General features: G+C 68.8%; 1 protein-coding gene across 1 annotated transcript; it reads right to left on the reverse strand.

Annotated features, from left to right (window-relative positions):
* Positions 1-8,471: 8,471 nt before the first annotated feature.
* Positions 8,472-17,734, reverse strand: PSME3IP1 (proteasome activator subunit 3 interacting protein 1). The gene is made up of 6 exons (XM_054170248.1): positions 17,595-17,734; positions 17,403-17,501; positions 13,968-14,090; positions 12,867-12,999; positions 10,410-10,474; positions 8,472-8,718 (listed from the first exon to the last, which is right to left on the reverse strand). The coding sequence occupies exons 1-6, from the start codon at positions 17,722-17,724 to the stop codon at positions 8,477-8,479; spliced, it is 792 nt and encodes a 263-aa protein (XP_054026223.1). The 5' UTR covers positions 17,725-17,734; the 3' UTR covers positions 8,472-8,476.
* Between the last annotated feature and the right edge of the window lie 131 nt (positions 17,735-17,865).

A 17,865-nucleotide genomic window follows, 5' to 3' on the forward strand; every position in this document is an offset into this window, starting at 1 on the left:
ACAGCCCCCACCCGACAGCCCCACCCGACAGCCCCGCCCCTGCCAGCCCCTCCCCTGCCAGCCCCCGCCCCCGACAGCCCCGCCCCCGACAGCCCCCACCCCCGACAGCCCCTCCCCCGACAGCCCCCACCCGACAGCCCCCACCCGGACAGCCCCGCCCCGGACAGCCCCGCCCCCGACAGCCCCGCCCCCGACAGCCCCTCCCTCGATAGCCCCCACCCGGACAGCCCCTCCCCCGACAGCCCCCACCCGGACAGCCCCCACCCGACAGCCCCTCCCCTGACAGCCCCTCCCCCGATAGCCCCCTCCCCTGACAGCCCCCACCCGACAGCCCCTCCCCTGACAGCCCCCGCCCCCGACAGCCCCCACCCGACAGCCCCTCCCCTGACAGCCCCCGCCCCCGACAGCCCCTCCCCTGACAGCCCCTCCCTCGATAGCCCCCACCCGGACAGCCCCTCCCCTGCCAGCCCCTCCCCCGATAGCCCCCACCCGGCCAGCCCCCACCCGGACAGCCCCCACCCCCGACAGCCCCCACCCGGACAGCCCCCACCCGGACAGCCCCCCGACAGCCCCCACCCTGCCAGCCCCTCCCTTGTCAACCCCTCCCCTGCCAGCCCCGCCCCTGACAGCCCCTCCCCTGACAGCCCCTCCTCTCAGAGCCCCTCCCCTGTCAGCCCCTCCCCGACAGCCGCCCCCCCATCCCTGCCCCTGACAACCCCCCCCGACAGCCCCCACCCGACAGCCCCCACCCGACAGCCCCTCCCCTGACAGCCCCCACCCGACAGCCCCTCCCCTGACAGCCCCTCCCCTGACAGCCCCTCCCCTGACAGCCCCTCCCTCGATAGCCCCCACCCGACAGCCCCTCCCCTGACAGCCCCCGCCCCCGACAGCCCCTCCCCTGACAGCCCCCACCCGACAGCCCCCACCCGACAGCCCCCACCCGACAGCCCCTCCCCTGACAGCCCCTCCCCCGACAGCCCCTCCCCTGACAGCCCCTCCCTCGATAGCCCCCACCCGGACAGCCCCTCCCCTGACAGCCCCTCCCCCGATAGCCCCCACCCGGCGAGCCCCCACCCGGACAGCCCCCCGACAGCCCCCACCCTGCCAGCCCCTCCCCCGATAGCCCCCACCCGGACAGCCCCTCCCCTGACAGCCCCCACCCCCGACAGCCCCCACCCGGACAGCCCCCACCCGGACAGCCCCCCGACAGCCCCCACCCTGCCAGCCCCTCCCTTGTCAACCCCTCCCCTGCCAGCCCCGCCCCTGACAGCCCCTCCCCTGACAGCCCCGACCCGGCCAGCCCCTCCCCCGATCGCCCCCACCCTGTCAGCCCCTCCCCTGCCAGCCCCTCCTCTCAGAGCCCCTCCCCTGTCAGCCCCTCCCCGACAGCCGCCCCCCCATCCCTGCCCCTGACAACCCCCCCCGACAGCCCCCTCGATAGCCCCCACCCTGTCAGCCCCGCCCCTGTCAGCCCCGCCCCTGTCAGCCCCGCCCCTGACAGCCCCCGACACCGCCCCCGCCAGCCTCCCATAGCCCCCCCCGCCAGCTCCCCCGTCAGACCCATCCCTGTCAGACCCTGTCAGACTCTCCCCATCCCTTTCCTCTCCCCTTCCCTTTCCTCTCCCCATCCCCTTCCTCTCCCCTTCCCCTTCCTCTCCCCTTCCCCTTCCTCTCCCCTTCTCCTTCCCCTTCCCCTCCCCTTCGCCCTCCTCTCCCCTTCCCTTTCCTCTCCCCATCCCCTTCCTCTCCCCATCCCCTTCCTCTCCCCTTCTCTTTCCTCTCCCCTTCCCCTTCCTCCCCCTTCCCCTTCCTCCCCCTTCCCCCTGCCTTTTCCTCTCCCCTTCCCCTTTCCTCTCCCCTTCCCCCCTCCCCCTTTTCCTCCTGCCCTTTCCTCTCCCCTTCCCCTTCCTCTCCCCTTCCCCTTCCTCTCCCCATCCCCTTCCTCTCCCCTTCCCCTTCCTCTCCCCATCCTCCTCCTCTCCCCATCCTCCTCCTCTCCCCGTCGCCTTCCTCTCCCCGTGGCCCTCCCCTCCCCGTCGCCCTCCACCCGAGGACAATGGCCCCTAATGGCTCTCCCCCTCCGCCCCGCCCTTCCCTCCCCCTCCGCAGCAATACTTCATCCTCCTCATCATCACGGACGGGGTGATCAGCGACATGGAGGAGACGCGGCAGGCGGTGGTGCAGGCCTCCCGGCTGCCCATGTCCATCATCATCGTCGGGGTGGGCAACGCCGACTTCGCGGCCATGGAGTTCCTGGACGGGGACAGCCGAGTGCTGCGCACCCAGAGCGGGGAGGAAGCCCTCAGGGACATCGTCCAGTTCGTGCCCTTCCGAGACTTCCGCAGCGTGAGCGCCGGCAGGGGGCCGGGGGGAAGGGGGCCGGGGGGAAGGGGGGCCGGGGGGAAGGGGGGCCGGGGGGCGCTCAGCAGAGTGTGGCCAGCAGGGCCAGGCAGCTTCTCCTCCCCCTCTGCTCTGCTCTGCCCTGGGGAGGCCACAGCTGGAATCCTGCCTCCAGCTCTGGGCTCCCCAGCTCCAGAGGGACAGGGAGCTGCTGCAGAGAGGCCAAGGCAGGGCTGCAAGGCTGCTGAAGGGACTGCAGCACTGCCTGGGCAGGAGAGGCTGAGAGCCCTGGGGGGGTGCAGGCTGCAGAGGAGAAGGCTGAGAGGGAGCTGAGCAATGGCCATCAAGAGCTGAGGGCTGGGGGGCAGGCAGGGAGGGCCAGGGCCAGGCTCTGCTCACTGTGCCCTGGGGCAGCACAAGAGCCAAGGGCTGGAAAGTGCAGCCCAGGAGCTTCCAGCTCAGCAGGAGGAAGAACTTCTTGGCTGGGAGGCTGCCAGAGAGGTTGTGGAGTCTCCTGCCCTGGAGCCTGTGCAGCCCTGCCTGGATGTGTCCCTGTGCCCCCTGGGCTGGGTGCTGTGCTCCTGCCCTGGCAGGTTTCTTAGTCTGGATGACCTCCAGAGGTCCCTTCCAACTCCTGCCATGATCCTGGGGGGATCTCTGGCTGGGGTCTGTTAGCTTCCTAGGGTGCTTGAGTTCAAAAGAGGCAGAGATCTGCTGGAGAGAATCCAGCAGAGAGCTACAGGCATGCTGAAGGGCTGGGGGTCAGCACAGCTTGGGGGTCAGCAGAGGCTGGGGCTGGGGCTCAGCACAGGCTGGGGCTGGGGCTCAGCACAGATTGGTGCTTGGGGCTCAGCACAGGCAGGAGCTGGGGCTCAGCACAGATTGGAGCTTGGGGCTCAGCACAGGCAGGGGCTGGGGCTCAGCACAGATTGGAGCTTGGGGCTCAGCACAGGCTGGGGCTGGGGCTCAGCACAGATTGGAGCTTGGGGCTCAGCACAGGCAGGGGCTGGGGCTCAGCACAGGCAGGGGCTGGGGCTCAGCACAGGCAGGGGCTGGGGCTCAGCACAGATTGGAGCTTGGGGCTCAGCACAGGCTGGGGCTGGGGCTCAGCACAGATTGGTGCTTGGGGCTCAGCACAGGCTGGGGCTGGGGCTCAGCACAGATTGGTGCTTGGGGCTCAGCACAGGCAGGAGCTGGGGCTCAGCACAGATTGGAGCTTGGGGCTCAGCACAGGCTGGGGCTGGGGCTCAGCACAGATTGGAGCTTGGGGCTCAGCACAGGCTGGGGCTGGGGCTCAGCACAGGCAGGGGCTGGGGCTCAGCACAGGCAGGAGCTGGGGCTCAGCACAGGCAGGGGCTGGGGCTCAGCACAGGCTGGAGCTTGGAGCTCAGCACAGGCTGGGTCTGGGGCTCAGCACAGGCAGCACTGGGGTGGGCTCTGACTCTGCTGTGTCTCTCCTCTCCCCTCAGGCTCCCAAGGAGACCCTGGCCAAGGCTGTGCTGGCAGAGCTGCCCCAGCAGGTCGTGCAGTACTTCAAGCACCAGAACCTGGCCCCCATCAACTCGGAGCCAGCCTAGAGCCGAGCCCAGGCCCTGCCCTCTGCCAGCTGCTGGAGCCTGCTGGCTCCCCCTGCCTGCAGCAGAGGAGTTCTCCTCCCTGCTGCCACACTTTGTACTCCTTAATTTAATTGCTACCTTCTCCAGCCTCCCCCCAGGGCAGCCCCGGGGGTCCCTTTGTACAGCCCCAGCCCACGGGGGGGGGGGGGTAAGGGGGGCAGGCATGCAGCAGCCCAGGCCCTGCCCCCCAGCCAGGCCCTGCTGCCCAGGCCAGCTCCTGCCCAGTCCCCCCAGGTCCTCCCTGCCCTCTCTGCTCCTGTTCCAGGGCTGGATGTCCTTTGGCTCACTGCAGTGGGGCAGGGAGGAACAAAAGGACAAACCAGATCCCTCTGATGAGCAGAACCTGGCTGGTTGGATTTATCCCCCCAAGAAGGCAGCCAAGTGCTGCCCACCCTCCTGCCCCTGGCTCTGGTGTCTGTGCTGTGCCAGCCCTGCTCCCCTGGGCCTTTTTACATCCTCTCTGTGTTGCATTTGTTATACTCAGGTGAATAAAGAACCACCCCCCTGGAGATTTCAAACCAGGCTCTGCTGGCTGGGGAGGAAGGGGCTGGGATGGAAGGGGTTGAGAGTGTGGGGCTGGGAGGCACCAGCAGGGAGCACTTGCAGCCCAGAGAGCCAAGCAGAGCCTGGGCTGCAGCAGCAGAAGTGTGGCCAGCAGGGCCAGGGAGGGGATTCTGCCTCTCTGCTCCACTCTGCTGAGCCCACAGCTGCAGCTCTGTGCCCAGCTCTGCAGCCTCTGTGCCAGGAAGGCTCTGGAGGGGCTGGAAGGTGTCCAGAGCAGGGCCAGGAGGGGGAGCAGAGGGCTGGAGCTGCTCTGCTCTGAGCACAGCCTGAGAGAGTTGGGGTTGTGCAGGCTGCAGAGGAGAAGGCTCCAGGGAGACCTTCTGGTGGCCTTCCAGGAGCTGAAGGGGGCTCCAGGAGAGCTGGGGAGGGACTGTGGGCAAGGGCTGGGAGTGCCAGGAGCAGGGAGAATGGCTTGGAGCTGGCAGAGGGCAGAGGGAGAGTGGAGAGGAGGAAGGAATGGTTGGCAGGGAGGCTGGGGAGAGCCTGGCCCAGGCTGCCCAGGGAGGCTGTGGCTGCCCCCTGCCTGGAGGTGCTGAGGCCTAGGCTGGATGAGGCCTGGAGCAGCCTGGGCTGGGGGCAGGGGTCCCTGGGCATGGCAGGGGGCTTGGGCACTTCCAAGCCAACCCAACTCATTCTCTCACTCTATGAATGACCTCAGAGGACCTCAGCCAAAGCAAGCAGCCCCCATCCTGCTGCAGCCCTGGCTGGCTGGAGCCAGCTGCTCCCCTGCCTGGGGGCCCTGGGGCAGGGTTAGTGCCACAGCTGCTGCTTCCAGCAGCTCTGGTCTGGCCTCCCTCCCTGGCAGGCTCTGTGTCCCTGCTTGGCCCTCTGCCCTTCAGTGCTTCAGCATCAGATGGCTTCTGCCTGCAGGGAGGTGGCTGGGAGCAAGGCTGAAGGGATGAGCTGGGGCAGCTCTGTGCTTTGTGCCAGGCTGTGCCAGCTCTGTGCTTTGTGCCAGGCTGTGCCAGCTCTGTGCTTTGTGCCAGGCTGTGCCAGCAGCAGAGACCCAGAGCCTTGGGGCAGCTAAAGGCCTTCCCCAGGAGCTCCTGGGAAGCAGAGGGAAGCAGAGGCTTGAGTGGGGCAACAGCAACCCCCACAGAGGTCCCTCCCAACCCCCAACATCCTGTGAGCCCCTCCTGGTGCCCAGGGAGCTGCAGCAGAGGAGGCTGAGGGAGACCTCCTTGCTCTCTGCAGCTCCATGGGGGGAGGCTGCAGCCAGCTGGGGCTTGGGCTCTGCTCCCCAGGCTCAGGGGACAGGAGGAGAGGACCTGGCCTGGAGCTGTGCCTGGGGAGGCTGAGGTTGGAGAGGAGGAACAATTCCTTTGGTGCCAGAGGGGTCAGGGCCTGGCAGAGGCTGCCCAGGGAGGTGGTGGAGTCCCCATGGCTGGAGGGGTTGCAGAGCCCTGTGGCCATGGCCCTGGGGGGGGTTGGGTTGGTGCTGGCCTGGAGGACCCTGGAGAGCTTCTCCAACCTGTGAGGCTATGAAAGGCTGAGAGCTGAGATGGTTCAGCCTCAAGAGAAGCCTCAGGGGAGGCCTTAGCACCATGAAGCAGGGCACAGAGGGAGGCTGCCAGCAGGATGGAGACTCCCTTGGTCCAAGGGCTGCTGGGGCCAAGTTCCTGCTGGACAGAGTGCCCTGGGGCTCCAGCAGGAGATGTTTCCCCCTGGGCACAGCCAGGCACTGGAAGCAGCTCCCAGGGCCAGCAGTGCAGTTGCCTGGGCTGGGCCCTCCCCAGCCCCAGCTTGCCAGGCTGCAGGGCAGCTGACTGCAGCTCCCCCAGCCCCTGGGGAGCTTGGCCCAGCTGCTCCTTGGGGTCCCTTCCAGCCTGGCACTCTGCCTGCTGTGCTTTCCAGCCCTGCCTGGCTCCCTGGGGCACAGCAGCCACCAACATGCCCCTGGCAGGCTGCTTAAACCCAAGGCAGCTTCACCAAGCCCCAGGGGCCAGGGCTGGATTTGCTCTGCAGCTCCAAGAGCGCCAGGGAGCTCCTCTGAGCTGCCCCAGGACCTGAGCTGTGCCCTGGGAGCAGAGCAGCCTCCTGCAGCTCCTCTGAGCTGCCCCAGGACCTGAGCTGTGCCCTGGGAGCAGAGCAGCCTCCTGCAGCTCCTCTGTGCTGCCCCAGGACCTGAGCTGTGCCCTGGGAGCAGAGCAGCCTCCTGCAGCTTCTCTGTGCTGCCCCAGGACCTGAGCTGTGCCCTGGGAGCAGAGCAGCCTCCTGCAGCTCCTCTCAGCTGCCCCAGCACAGGAGCTGTGCCCTGGGAGCAGAGCAGCCTCCTGCAGCTCCTCTCAGCTGCCCCAGGACCTGAGCTGTGCCCTGGGAGCAGAGCAGCCTCCTGCAGCTCCTCTGTGCTGCCCCAGGAGCTGAGCTGTGCCCTGGGAGCAGAGCAGCCTCCTGCAGCTCCTCTCAGCTGCCCCAGGACCTGAGCTGTGCCCTGGGAGCAGAGCAGCCTCCTGCAGCTCCTCTGTGCTGCCCCAGGACCTGAGCTGTGCCCTGGGAGCAGAGCAGCCTCCTGCAGCTCCTCTGAGCTGCCCCAGGACCTGGGCTGTGCCTCCCCCAGCTCTGCAGGGCTGCTGGCTGCAGGCAGGAACTGCTTGGGGCAGCAGCAGGATCTGCTCCCAGCAGCTGGGCATGGCAGAGGCAGCTCATAAAGCAGGAGCCAAGTGAGGCAGGCAGGGGGGAGGTGCATTCAGAGTGTCTTTAATGATGGACCAGCAGCACTTTGCCCCCCAGGGGGGTGGCAGAGCCCCACTCCCCCCTCTGCTGGGCTCCTGCTGTGCCCCCAGCTCTCCCCTCTGCCATCACAAAGGGATCCCCAAGTGCCAGCAAGGCAACACCCAGGCTCTCCCTGCCAGGCTCCTCTGCTTCCCCTCCCAGGGCTGGTGGGTGGCTGGTTGGGGTTCCCTCTGCTGCTGCTGCTGGGGGGGGGTTGGGGTGGGCTGGGGGTGGGGGGCTGGGGGCTCTTTTGTGCCTGTTAAAAGTCTTGTACAAAGTTGTGGGGCCAGGGAGGTTCTGGGCCCTGGCTGGAAGGGTTGGCCCAGAGCAAAGCTCTCTCCTCCCTCCCTCAGCCCCCTCGGGCTGATTGAAGCCTTTCCTTCCCCCTGGGCTCAGGAGGGAGAGATTGGGGGAGGGGGAGGGGGGGGAGGGGAGGGGGAGGGGGAGGGAAGGCAGGGAGGGAGGGGAGGGGGGAGGGAAGGCAGGGAGGGAGGGGAGGGGGAGGGAAGGCAGGGAGGGAGGGGAGGGGGAGGGAAGGCAGGGAGGGAGGGGAGGGGAGGGGTGGGGAGGGCGGGAAGGGAGGGAAGGGGGGGTGGGAGGGGGAGGGAAGGCAGGGAGGGAGGGGAGGGGGAAGGCAGGGAGGGGAGGGGGAAGGCAGGGAGGGGAGGGGGAAGGCAGGGAGGGGAGGGGAGGGGAGGGGGAAGGCAGGGAGGGGAGGGGAGGGGAAGGCAGGGAGGGGAGGGGGAAGGCAGGGAGGGGAGGGGGAAGGCAGGGAGGGGAGGGGGAAGGCAGGGAGGGGAGGGGGAAGGCAGGGAGGGGAGGGGGAAGGCAGGGAGGGGAGGGGGAAGGCAGGGAGGGGAGGGGAGGGGAGGGGGAAGGCAGGGAGGGGAGGGGAGGGGGAAGGCAGGGAGGGGAGGGGAGGGGAAAGGCAGGGAGGGGAGGGGGATGGCAGGGAGGGGATGGGAGGGGAGGGGGAAGGCAGGGAGGGGAGGGGGATGGCAGGGAGGGGAGGGGAGGGGAGGGGGAAGGCAGGGAGGGGAGGGGAGGGGGAAGGCAGGGAGGGGAGAAAAGAAATCTCCCAGCTCCAGGCGAGCTGCAGGGAGCTGCTGTGGGAGCCCAGGGCAGTGGGGGGAGGGAGAAAGGTTGGAGGGCGGAGGGCAGCATCCGGCAGCCTCCCCCCGGGGCCGCGGCAGAGGCGGGGCGGGGCGAGGGGCGGGGCGCGGGGCGGGGCGCGGGGCGGGGCCTTAGGGCCCGTCGAAGAAGCCGCCGCTGCGGAAGACGGAGGAGACGATCTTGCCGGTGGAGGTGATGGTGCCCTCGCTGTCCGAGCTGGACTCCGAGTCGCTGCTGCCCGAGTAGGCTCCCAGCCCCGGCAGGATCCCGATGCAGACGGCCGCCGAGGGGCAGTGCACCGCCGAGCCCCCCAGGGACCCCCCCAGGGAGCCCCCCAGGGAGCCCCCGCCCAGGGCCACGCAGGAGGCTTTGTCTGCGGGGAGAGGAGAGGGAAAGAGGGGGGAGGGGGGGGGGGGGGAAAGAGAGGGAGGGAGGGAGGGAGGGGGGAGAGGAGGGAGGGAGGGGGGAAAGAGGGGGGAGGGAGGGGGAAAGAGGGGGGAGGGAGGGGGGAAAGAGGGGGGAGCGAGGGAGGGGGGAAGGGGAGGGAGGGAGGGAGGGGGGAAAGAGGGGGGAGGTAGGGAGGGGGGAAAGAAGGAGGAGGGAGGGAGGGGGGAAAGAGGGGGAGGGAGGGAGGGGGAAAGAGGGGGAGGGAGGGAGGGGGGAAAGAGGGGGGAGGGAGGGAGGGGGGAAAGAAGGAGGAGGGAGGGAGGGGGGAAAGAAGGAGGAGGGAGGGAGGGGGGAAAGAGGGGGAGGGAGGGAGGGGGGAAAGAGGGGGAGGGAGGGAGGGGGGAAAGAGGGGGAGGGAGGGAGGGGGGAAAGAGGGGAGGGAGGGAGGGGGGAAAGAGGGGGGAGGGAGGGAGGGGGGAAGAAGAGGGAGGGAAGGAGGGAGGGAGGGAAGGAGGGAGGGAGGGAAGGAGGGAGGGAGGGAAGGAGGGAGGGAAGGAAGGAGGGAGGGAGGGAGGAGGGAGGGAGGGAGGAGGGAGGGAGGGAGGAGGAGGGAGGGAAGGAGGGGAGAGGAGAAGCCACAGTCAGAGGGGAGGCTGCAGAGAGCTGGGGGCAAGGTTCCCCCTGCAGAGCCCCCAGCAGCTCCCCTCCTGCCCCCAGCTTGGTGTCCTCTGCAGACTTGCTGCTGGAGGACTCAGCTCTCCTCACCCAGATGATCAATAAAGACATTGAACACGGCAGGGGCTGGAGCTGGCTGAGCCCTGAGCTCCCTGCCAGCCCTGACCCTGCAATGATTCTGCTGAGCCCACAGCTGCAGCTCTGTGCCCAGCTCTGCAGCCTCTGTGCCAGGAAGGCTCTGGAGGGGCTGGAAGGTGTCCAGAGCAGGGCCAGGAGGGGGAGCAGAGGGCTGGAGCTGCTCTGCTCTGAGCACAGCCTGAGAGGGTTGGGGTTGTGCAGGCTGCAGAGGAGAAGGCTCCAGGGAGACCTTCTGGTGGCCTTCCAGGGGCTGCAGGGGGCTGCAGGAAAGCTGGGGAGGGACTTTGGAGGGTGCCAGGGAGGGCCAGGACTGGGGGGGATGGAGCAAAAGGAGAAGTGGGGAGCTGGAGATTGGCTGTGAGGAAGAAGTTGTTGGGCAGGAGGGTGGTGAGAGCCTGGCCCAGGCTGCCCAGGGAGGTGCTGGAAGCCTCCTGCTCAGCCCTGGAGGTGTTTGCAGCCAGGCTGGAGGTGGCTGTGAGCAACCTGCTGTGGGCTGAGGTGTCCCTGCCCAGGGCAGGGGCTTGGAGCTGGCTGAGCCCTGAGCTCCCTCCCAGCCCTGGGGCTCTGTGACTCTGAAGAGCCCAGGGGGCAGATGCAGAGCAGTGAGCAGGGGGGACCCTGGGGAGGGGAGGTGCTGGGACCAGAGCTGATGAACACAGTGCTGGCCCCTGGGACTGAGGCAGCCTCAGCAGGGCTGCAGCTGGCACCCAGCTCTGCTGGCACAGGGGAAGGCAGGATCCAGCCAGAGGCACCAGCTGGGAGCCCCTCTGCCACAGGCCAGCTGCAGGCTGTGCTGAGCAGCAGGAAGGAGCCAGAGGAGCAAACCCCCTCTCAGACCTCAGCCCCCACCCTGCAGGCACCTACCTTGGCTCTTCTCCTCGTGGTCAGGGTCTAGCTTCAACCTCTTCACACTGTTGCCAGCCTCTGAGCTGTGGAAACAAATCAGGAAGGGTCCTGGTCCTCAGAGGGGCAACCCCCCCAAAGCCCTGGGAGCAGCCCCCAGCCTGCCTCAGTGCCAGCAGCAGCCCCCCCAGCACCTCAGCCTGCTGGCCCCTGGGGGGCAGCCAGCAGCCCAGGGGGAGCCAAGCATCAGCTGCTGGCCTGGGAGGCACAGGCAGGCCCTGGGAGCCCTCCTGCACTGCTACCCCGAGCCTGGCAGCACCCCAGGGATGACTGCAGGGATGCAGGCAGCCCCCAGGGCCCCAGGCTGGCAGCTGGGGGAGGGGGGAGATGCCCCTGGGGCAAGCTCTGCACAGGCTGCTGAGGCTCCAGCCCTGCAGACACTGCAGAGCACTCTGGCTGTGGCCCTGGGCAGCCTGCCCCAGCTGGAGCTGTCCCTGCAGGGCCTTGGCCAGGAGACCCTTGGAGGCTCCCTGCCAGCCCAGGGCCAGCTGAGGAGCTGGGAACTACCACCCCTGCAGCTGGCATGGACCCATGGAGGGGTTGGGCTGGAAGGGAGCTCAGAGCTCAGCCAGCTCCAGCCCCCTGCCATGCCCAGGGACCCCTGCCCCCAGCCCAGCCTGCTCAAGGCCTCATCCAGCCTGGTCCTGAGCACCTCCAGGCAGGGGGCAGCCACAGCCTCCCTGGGCAGCCTGTGCCAGGCTCTCCCCAGCCTCCCTGCCAACCATTCCTTCCTCCTCTCCACTCTCCCTCTGCCCTCTCCCAGCTCCAAGCCATTCTCCCTGCTCCTGGCACTCCCAGCCCTTGCCCACAGTCCCTCCCCAGCTCTCCTGCAGCCCTTCAGCTCCTGCAAGGTTGCTCTGAGCTCTGCCTGCAGCCTTCTCTGCTGCAGGCTGCACAGCCCCAACCCTCCCAGCCTGGCCCCACAGGGGAGGCTCTGCAGCCTCTCAGCATCTCTGTGGCCTCCTCTGGAGCCTCTGCAGCAGCTCCAGGTCCTCCTTGTGCTGGGGGCCCCAGAGCTGGGGGCAGTGCTGCAAGGGGGCTCTGAGCTGAGCAGAGCAGGGCAGAGGGGCAGAATCCCCTCCCTGTGCTGCTGCTCTCCCTGCTCTGGCTGCAGCTCAGCACTCAGCTGCCTCTGGGCTGCCAGGGCCCAGTGCTGGCTCCTGGGCACCTTGGCACCCCCTGGCACCCCCAAGGCCTCCTCCTGCAGGCTGCTCTCAGCCCCTCCTGCCCCAGCCTGGCTCTGGCCTTGGCACTGCCCTCAGCCAGCTGCAGGACCTGGCTCTTCTCAAGCCCTTTCTCTGCTCCTTGCTGAGCTCCTGCAGCTCTGCCCTGGCAGCCTGCTGGGGGCAACTCCTCCTCCCCTTCCCCCACAGCTGTCAGCCACCACTTGCTTTCCTGGAGGCCCCTTCAGCTCTGTGCCCTCCCTAAGGGTCCCTTCCCCTCCTTCAAGCCCCCAGAGAGCTGCCCCAGAGCTGCTGAGCCCCAGCAGGAGCTGCAGCCCTTCACCCAGAGCAGGCAGGAGCCCAAGGGGGTGCAGGGGGAAGGGAGCACTGCCTGGGTTCCTGCTCCTGGCTCCTCCTTGGGCACTGCTCAGTCTCTTTCTGCCCATCCTGCATCCTTGAGGCATCCACACAGACAGAAGCCTCCCAGCCTGAGCTGTGCTGAGTGCCTGGGTGTGAGCATCTCCAGCAGCAAGCCTTTGCTGCCCCTGCCAGAGCAGCTAAGAGCTTCCCCTGCACAGGGACCTTGGGTGTCTGACCTCTCCTTCAGGGGCAGCCCCAAAGCTGAGGGCAGGAGCAGCTCCCCCCTTCTCCTTTTGCTCCATCCCCCCCAGTCCTGGCCCTCCCTCACCCCCTCCAAAGCCCCTCCCCAGCTTTCCTGCAGCCCCCTGCAGCTCCTGGAAGGCCACCAGAAGGTCTCCCTGGAGCCTTCTCCTCTGCAGCCTGCACAACCCCAACTCTCTCAGGCTGTGCTCAGAGCAGAGCAGCTCCAGCCCTCTGCTCAGCCTCCTGGCCCTGCTCTGGACACCTTCCAGCCCCTCCAGAGCCTTCCTGGCACAGAGGCTCCAGAGCTGGGCACAGAGCTGCAGCTGTGGGCTCAGCAGAGTGGAGCAGAGAGGCAGAATCCCCTCCCTGGCCCTGCTGGCCACACTTCTGCTGCTGCAGCCCAGGCTCTGCTTGGCTCTCTGGGCTGCAAGTGCTCCCTGCTGGCTGCTGCTGAGCTTCTCCTCCCCCAGCACCCCCAAGGCCTTTGCTCCAGGGCTGCTCCCCAGCCAATCCCTGCAGACACAGGGTTGGGTTTTCCCTCCTTCCCTCCCCCCAGCAGGCCCAAGGCTGGCAGAGCTCCTTCCCTGCAGGCCTTTCTGCCCTGGCCCCCTGTTCCCTGCTCCCCCTGCACTTGGGGAGGTGTGAAACCAACCTTCTGTGCTTCACAGCTCCTGCCAGCAGCTTGGCCTGAGAGAATTTGTTCTTGCTTTCCACTGCCTTCACAGGCAGCTTCTTCTCAGCCTCCTTCTTGGGGTCCATGCTGGCTCCCACCTTGGTGAGAGTGCTGTGAGTGAAGGGTTAAGGAGCAGCAGGGAAGGGCTGGAGGGCACTGAGGGAAGCCTCAGGCTGACAGCACTGACCCAGGGGTCCCTCCCAGCACCACCAGCTTCAGGGCTGGGCTCAGGCTTCCCCCTGGGCTCCAGAGCCTTCTGGAGGGGACAGCAAGAGCAGCTCCAGCTGCAAGGAGGGAAGGGACTGGCCCCTGCTGCCCTGCTCTGCTGAGACCTCAGCAGGGCTCAGCCCAAGCCAAGCTCCTCCAGGCCAACAAGGCCAAGGGCAAGGTCCTGCAGCTGGCTGAGGGCAGTGCCAAGCCCAGAGCCAGGCTGGGGCAGGAAGGGCTGAGAGCAGCCTGCAGGAGGAGGCCCTGGGGGTGCCAGGGGGTGCCAAGGTGCCCAGGAGCCAGCCCTGGGCCCTGGCAGCCCAGAGGCAGCTGAGTGCTGAGCTGCAGCCAGAGCAGGGAGAGCAGCAGCACAGGGAGGGGATTCTGCCCCTCTGCCCTGCTCTGCTCAGAGCCCCCCTGCAGCACTGCCTCCAGCTCTGGGGCCCCCAGCACAAGGAGGACCTGGAGCTGCTGCAGAGGCTCCAGAGGAGGCCACAGAGATGCTGAGAGGCTGCAGAGCCTCCCCTGTGGGGCCAGGCTGGGAGGCTTGGGGCTGTGCAGCCTGCAGGAGAGAAGGCTGCAGGCAGAGCTGAGAGCAACCTTGCAGGAGCTGAAGGGCTGCAGGAGAGCTGGGGAGGGACTGTGGGCAAGGGCTGGGAGTGCCAGGAGCAGGGAGAATGGCTTGGAGCTGGCAGAGGGCAGAGGGAGAGTGGAGAGGAGGAAGGAATGGTTGGCAGGGAGGCTGGGGAGAGCCTGGCCCAGGCTGCCCAGGGAGGCTGTGGGGAGAGCCTGGAAAGCAGAAGGCTGGCAGGGGCAGGCCCAAAGGGGGGGCCCAGGCCCTCCCCTGCCCCTGCAGGCAGGCAGCAAAGGATATCCTGTACTCCTTGAGCTCCTTCAGCTCCTCCTCCCTGCGCTGCTTCTCCAGCAGCTCCTGCTGCCGCGACACCTCGTCCAGGAAGTGCGTCTCCTCCTCGTCCAGGCCCCTCACCATGTTCTCTGCAGGGGAGAAGGAGGCAGCCTGAGCAGCCACAGCCAGCTGGGAAGCAGCCCCCTGCTGCCAGGGAGCCAGCCCAGCAAGCATGGCTGGCAGCCAGCCCCCCCCAGGGCAGGCAGCTCCCAGCCAGCCCCGCAGCACCACCGGGGCTGGAAGAGACCTTGGAGGGCACCGAGCCCAAGCTGGCACCACAGAGCCCCTGGCTACAGCATGGCAGCCAGGGCCACATCCAGCCCCCTCCTGAGCACCTCCAGCCATGGGCACTCCACCACCCTCCCTGGGCAGCACAGCCCCAGGGCCAACAACTCTCTCTGGGAAGAACTTTCTCCTCCCCTGGCACAGCTTGAGGCTGTGGCCTCTTGTTCTGGGGCTGGGAGAAGAGCCCAACCCCCACCTGGCTCCAACCTCCCTGCAGGCAGTTGCAGAGAGCAAGAAGGTCTCCCCTGAGCCTCCTCTTCTGCAGGCTCCAACCCCAGCTCCCTCAGCCTCTCCTCCCAGGGCTGTGCCCCAGACCCCTCCCCAGCTTTGTTGCCCTTCTCTGGACACCTTCCAGCAGCTCAACCTCTTTCCTGACCTGAGGAGCCCAGAGCTGGACACAGGACTCCAGGTGTGGCCTGAGCAGTGCTGAGCACAGGGCAGGATCAGCTCCCTGCTCCTGCTGGCCACACTCTGCCTGCTGCAGGCCAGGCTGCCCTTGGCCTTCTTGGCCCCCTGGGCACACTGCTGGCTCCTGTTCAGCTGCTCTCCACCACTCCCCCCCAGGTCCCTCTCTGCCTGGCTGCTCTCAGCCACTCTGCCCCCAGCCTGCAGCACTGCCTGGGGTTGCTGTGGCCAAAGTGCAGCCCCTGGCACTTGGCTGTGTTCAATCTCCTGCCCTTGGCCCCTGCCCCTCTGCCCAGCCTGTTGAGGTCCCTCTGCAGAGCTCTGCTGCCCTCTCCCAGCTCAGCTCCTGCCCCCAGCTTGCTGTCAGCTGCAAACTCACTGCTGAGGGACTCCATCCCCTCCTCCAGATCATCAATGAGGATATTGATCAGGCTGGGGCCCAGCACTGCTCCCTGGGGCACCCCACTGGTGCCTGGCTGCCAGCTGGCTGTGGCACCATTCACCACCACCCTCTGGGCTCAGCCTCCAGGGCTGGGGGCTCCAGCAGCTCCCCCTGGGCAGCCACAGCCTCTGCAGCTCAGGAGCTACCAACAGAGCTGCCTGAAGCCTGGGGGGTGGCTGAGGGTCCCTGGGACACCAGCAGGGGCAGCCTGGGCAGCACTGTGCCCAGGGCACAGCCACTCACCCTGGCAGCAGCTGAAGCCCTCTGCCTGGGGCCTGCTGGCTGCTTGCCCCAGCCCCAGCCCAGAGCCCCCCAGGGCCTGCCCAGAGCCTCCCAGCCCCAGCCTAGAGCCACCCAGGCTCTCCCCACAGCCCCCCAGCCCCAGCTCACAGCCCCCCAGGCTCTCCCCACAGCTCCCCAGCCCCAACCCCCAGCCCCCCAGGCCCTGTCCAGAGCCACCCAGTTCAGCCCACAGCCCCCCAGCCCCTGTCCAGAGCCCCCCATGCCCTGCCCACAGCCCCCCAAGCTCAGCCCCCAGCCCCCAGCCCCTGTCCAGAGCCCCCCATGCCCTGCCCACAGCCCCCCAAGCTCAGCCCCCAGCCCCCAGCCCCTGTCCAGAGCCACCCAGGCCCTGCCCACAGCCCCCCAAGCTCAGCCCCCAGCCCCTGTCCAGAGCCACCCAGGCCCTGCCCACAGCCCCCCAAGCTCAACCCACAGCCCCCAGCCCCTGTCCAGAGCCCCCCATGCCCTGCCCACAGCCCCCCAAGCTCAGCCCCCAGCCCCCAGCCCCTGTCCAGAGCCCCCCATGCCCTGCCCACAGCCCCCCAAGCTCAGCCCACAGCCCCCAGCCCCTGTCCAGAGCCCCCCAGGCCCTGCCCACAGCCCCTCAGGCTCTCCCCACAGCCCCCAGCCCCTGTCCAGAGCCCCCCAGGCCCTGCCCACAGCCCCTCAGGCTCTCCCCACAGCCCCCAGCCCCTGTCCAGAGCCCCCCAGGCCCTGCCCACAGCCCCTCAGGCTCTCCCCACAGCCCCCAGCCCCTGTCCAGAGCCCCCCAGGCCCTGCCCACAGCCCCTCAGGCTCTCCCCACAGCCCCCAGCCCCTGTCCAGAGCCCCCCAGGCCCTGCCCACAGCCCCTCAGGCTCTCCCCACAGCCCCCAGCCCCTGTCCAGAGCCCCCCAGGCCCTGCCCACAGCCCCCCAAGCTCAGCCCACAGCCCCCAGCCCCTGTCCAGAGCCCCCCATGCCCTGCCCACAGCCCCCCAAGCTCAGCCCCCAGCCCCCAGCCCCTGTCCAGAGCCACCCAGGCCCTGCCCACAGCCCCTCAGGCTCTCCCCACAGCCCCCAGCCCCTGTCCAGAGCCCCCCAGGCCCTGTCCACAGCCCCTCAGGCTCTCCCCACAGCCCCCAGCCCCTGTCCAGAGCCCCCCAGGCCCTGCCCACAGCCCCCCAAGCTCAGCCCCCAGCCCCTGTCCAGAGTCCCCCAGGCCCTGCCCACAGCCCCTCAGGCTCTCCCCACAGCCCCCAGCCCCTGTCCAGAGCCCCCCAGGCCCTGCCCACAGCCCCTCAGGCTCTCCCCACAGCCCCCAGCCCCTGTCCAGAGCCCCCCATGCCCTGCCCACAGCCCCTCAGGCTCTCCCCACAGCCCCCAGCCCCTGTCCAGAGCCCCCCAGGCCCTGCCCACAGCCCCTCAGGCTCTCCCCACAGCCCCCAGCCCCTGTCCAGAGCCCCCCAGGCCCTGCCCACAGCCCCTCAGGCTCTCCCCACAGCCCCCAGCCCCTGTCCAGAGCCCCCCAGGCCCTGCCCACAGCCCCTCAGGCTCTCCCCACAGCCCCCAGCCCCTGTCCAGAGCCACCCATGCCCTGCCCACAGCCCCTCAGGCTCTCCCCACAGCCCCCAGCCCCTGTCCAGAGCCACCCATGCCCTGCCCACAGCCCCCCAAGCTCAGCCCCCAGCCCCCAGCCCCTGTCCAGAGCCACCCAGGCCCTGCCCACAGCCCCTCAGGCTCTCCCCACAGTCCCCAGCCCCTGTCCAGAGCCACCCAGGCCCTGCCCACAGCCCCCCAGCCTCTTCCCACAGCCCCCCAAGCTCAGTCCACAGCCCCCCTGCCCCAACCCCCAGCCCCCAGCCCCCCAGGCTCTCCCCCCAGCCCCTGAGCACAGCCCCTGCAGCGGTGGGGGTTTGTTTTGGGGGGGGGCGGAAGGAGGGCGACAGCTTCACCACAGGGGCCCCCCCTTCCCCCTCCCCTCCCCCTCCCCCTCTCGTGGTGCTCACTGAATTTGAACTGCTCCTCGAACTCCTGCTGCTTCCTCTCCCTCTGCTCCTGCAGCCGCTCGTAGAGGGAGCGAGGGTCGTAGGCCTCCTCGGGGCACTCTGCAAGGCACCAGGGGAGGGGGAGGGCAGCACAGCGCGCCCCCCACCCCTCCCCACCCCCTCCCCACCCCCCAGGCCCAGCCCCCTACCTACCTTCTGGGTCCTCAGGCTTCCGAACCTTCTCCCACTCCTCCTGCCGCCGGCGGCGCCGCTCGGCCAGCTCCGCCTCCGACACGAACCTCTTGTTGATCACCAGCTCGGCGCTGCCGTCCCCCCCCTCCATGCTGCCACAGCCTGGCCTGGGGAGGGGGGGAAAGAGGGGCAGCGGGGCCCCCGGATGGCACAGCTGGCACAGGGCAGGAGGGGTTGGCAGGCGGCTGGGCGTGCGCCGGGAGCGGGGAGGGCAGGGAGGGCATTCTGCCCC

The sequence above is a fragment of the Dryobates pubescens genome, chromosome 19, assembly GCF_014839835.1.
Source record: "Dryobates pubescens isolate bDryPub1 chromosome 19, bDryPub1.pri, whole genome shotgun sequence".
NCBI lineage: Eukaryota > Metazoa > Chordata > Aves > Piciformes > Picidae > Dryobates > Dryobates pubescens.

Coding starts and splice junctions, on each gene's coding strand:
- PSME3IP1 (XM_054170248.1), bottom strand. CDS start 17,724: ATGGAGGGGGGGGACGGCAGCGCCGAGCTGGTGATCAACAAGAGGTTC. Junction 17,502..17,594: donor GAAGCCTGAGGACCCAGAAG/GTAGGTAGGGGG, acceptor GGTGCCTTGCAG/AGTGCCCCGAGGAGGCCTAC. Junction 14,091..17,402: donor CGAGGAGCAGTTCAAATTCA/GTGAGCACCACG, acceptor TCTCCCCTGCAG/AGAACATGGTGAGGGGCCTG.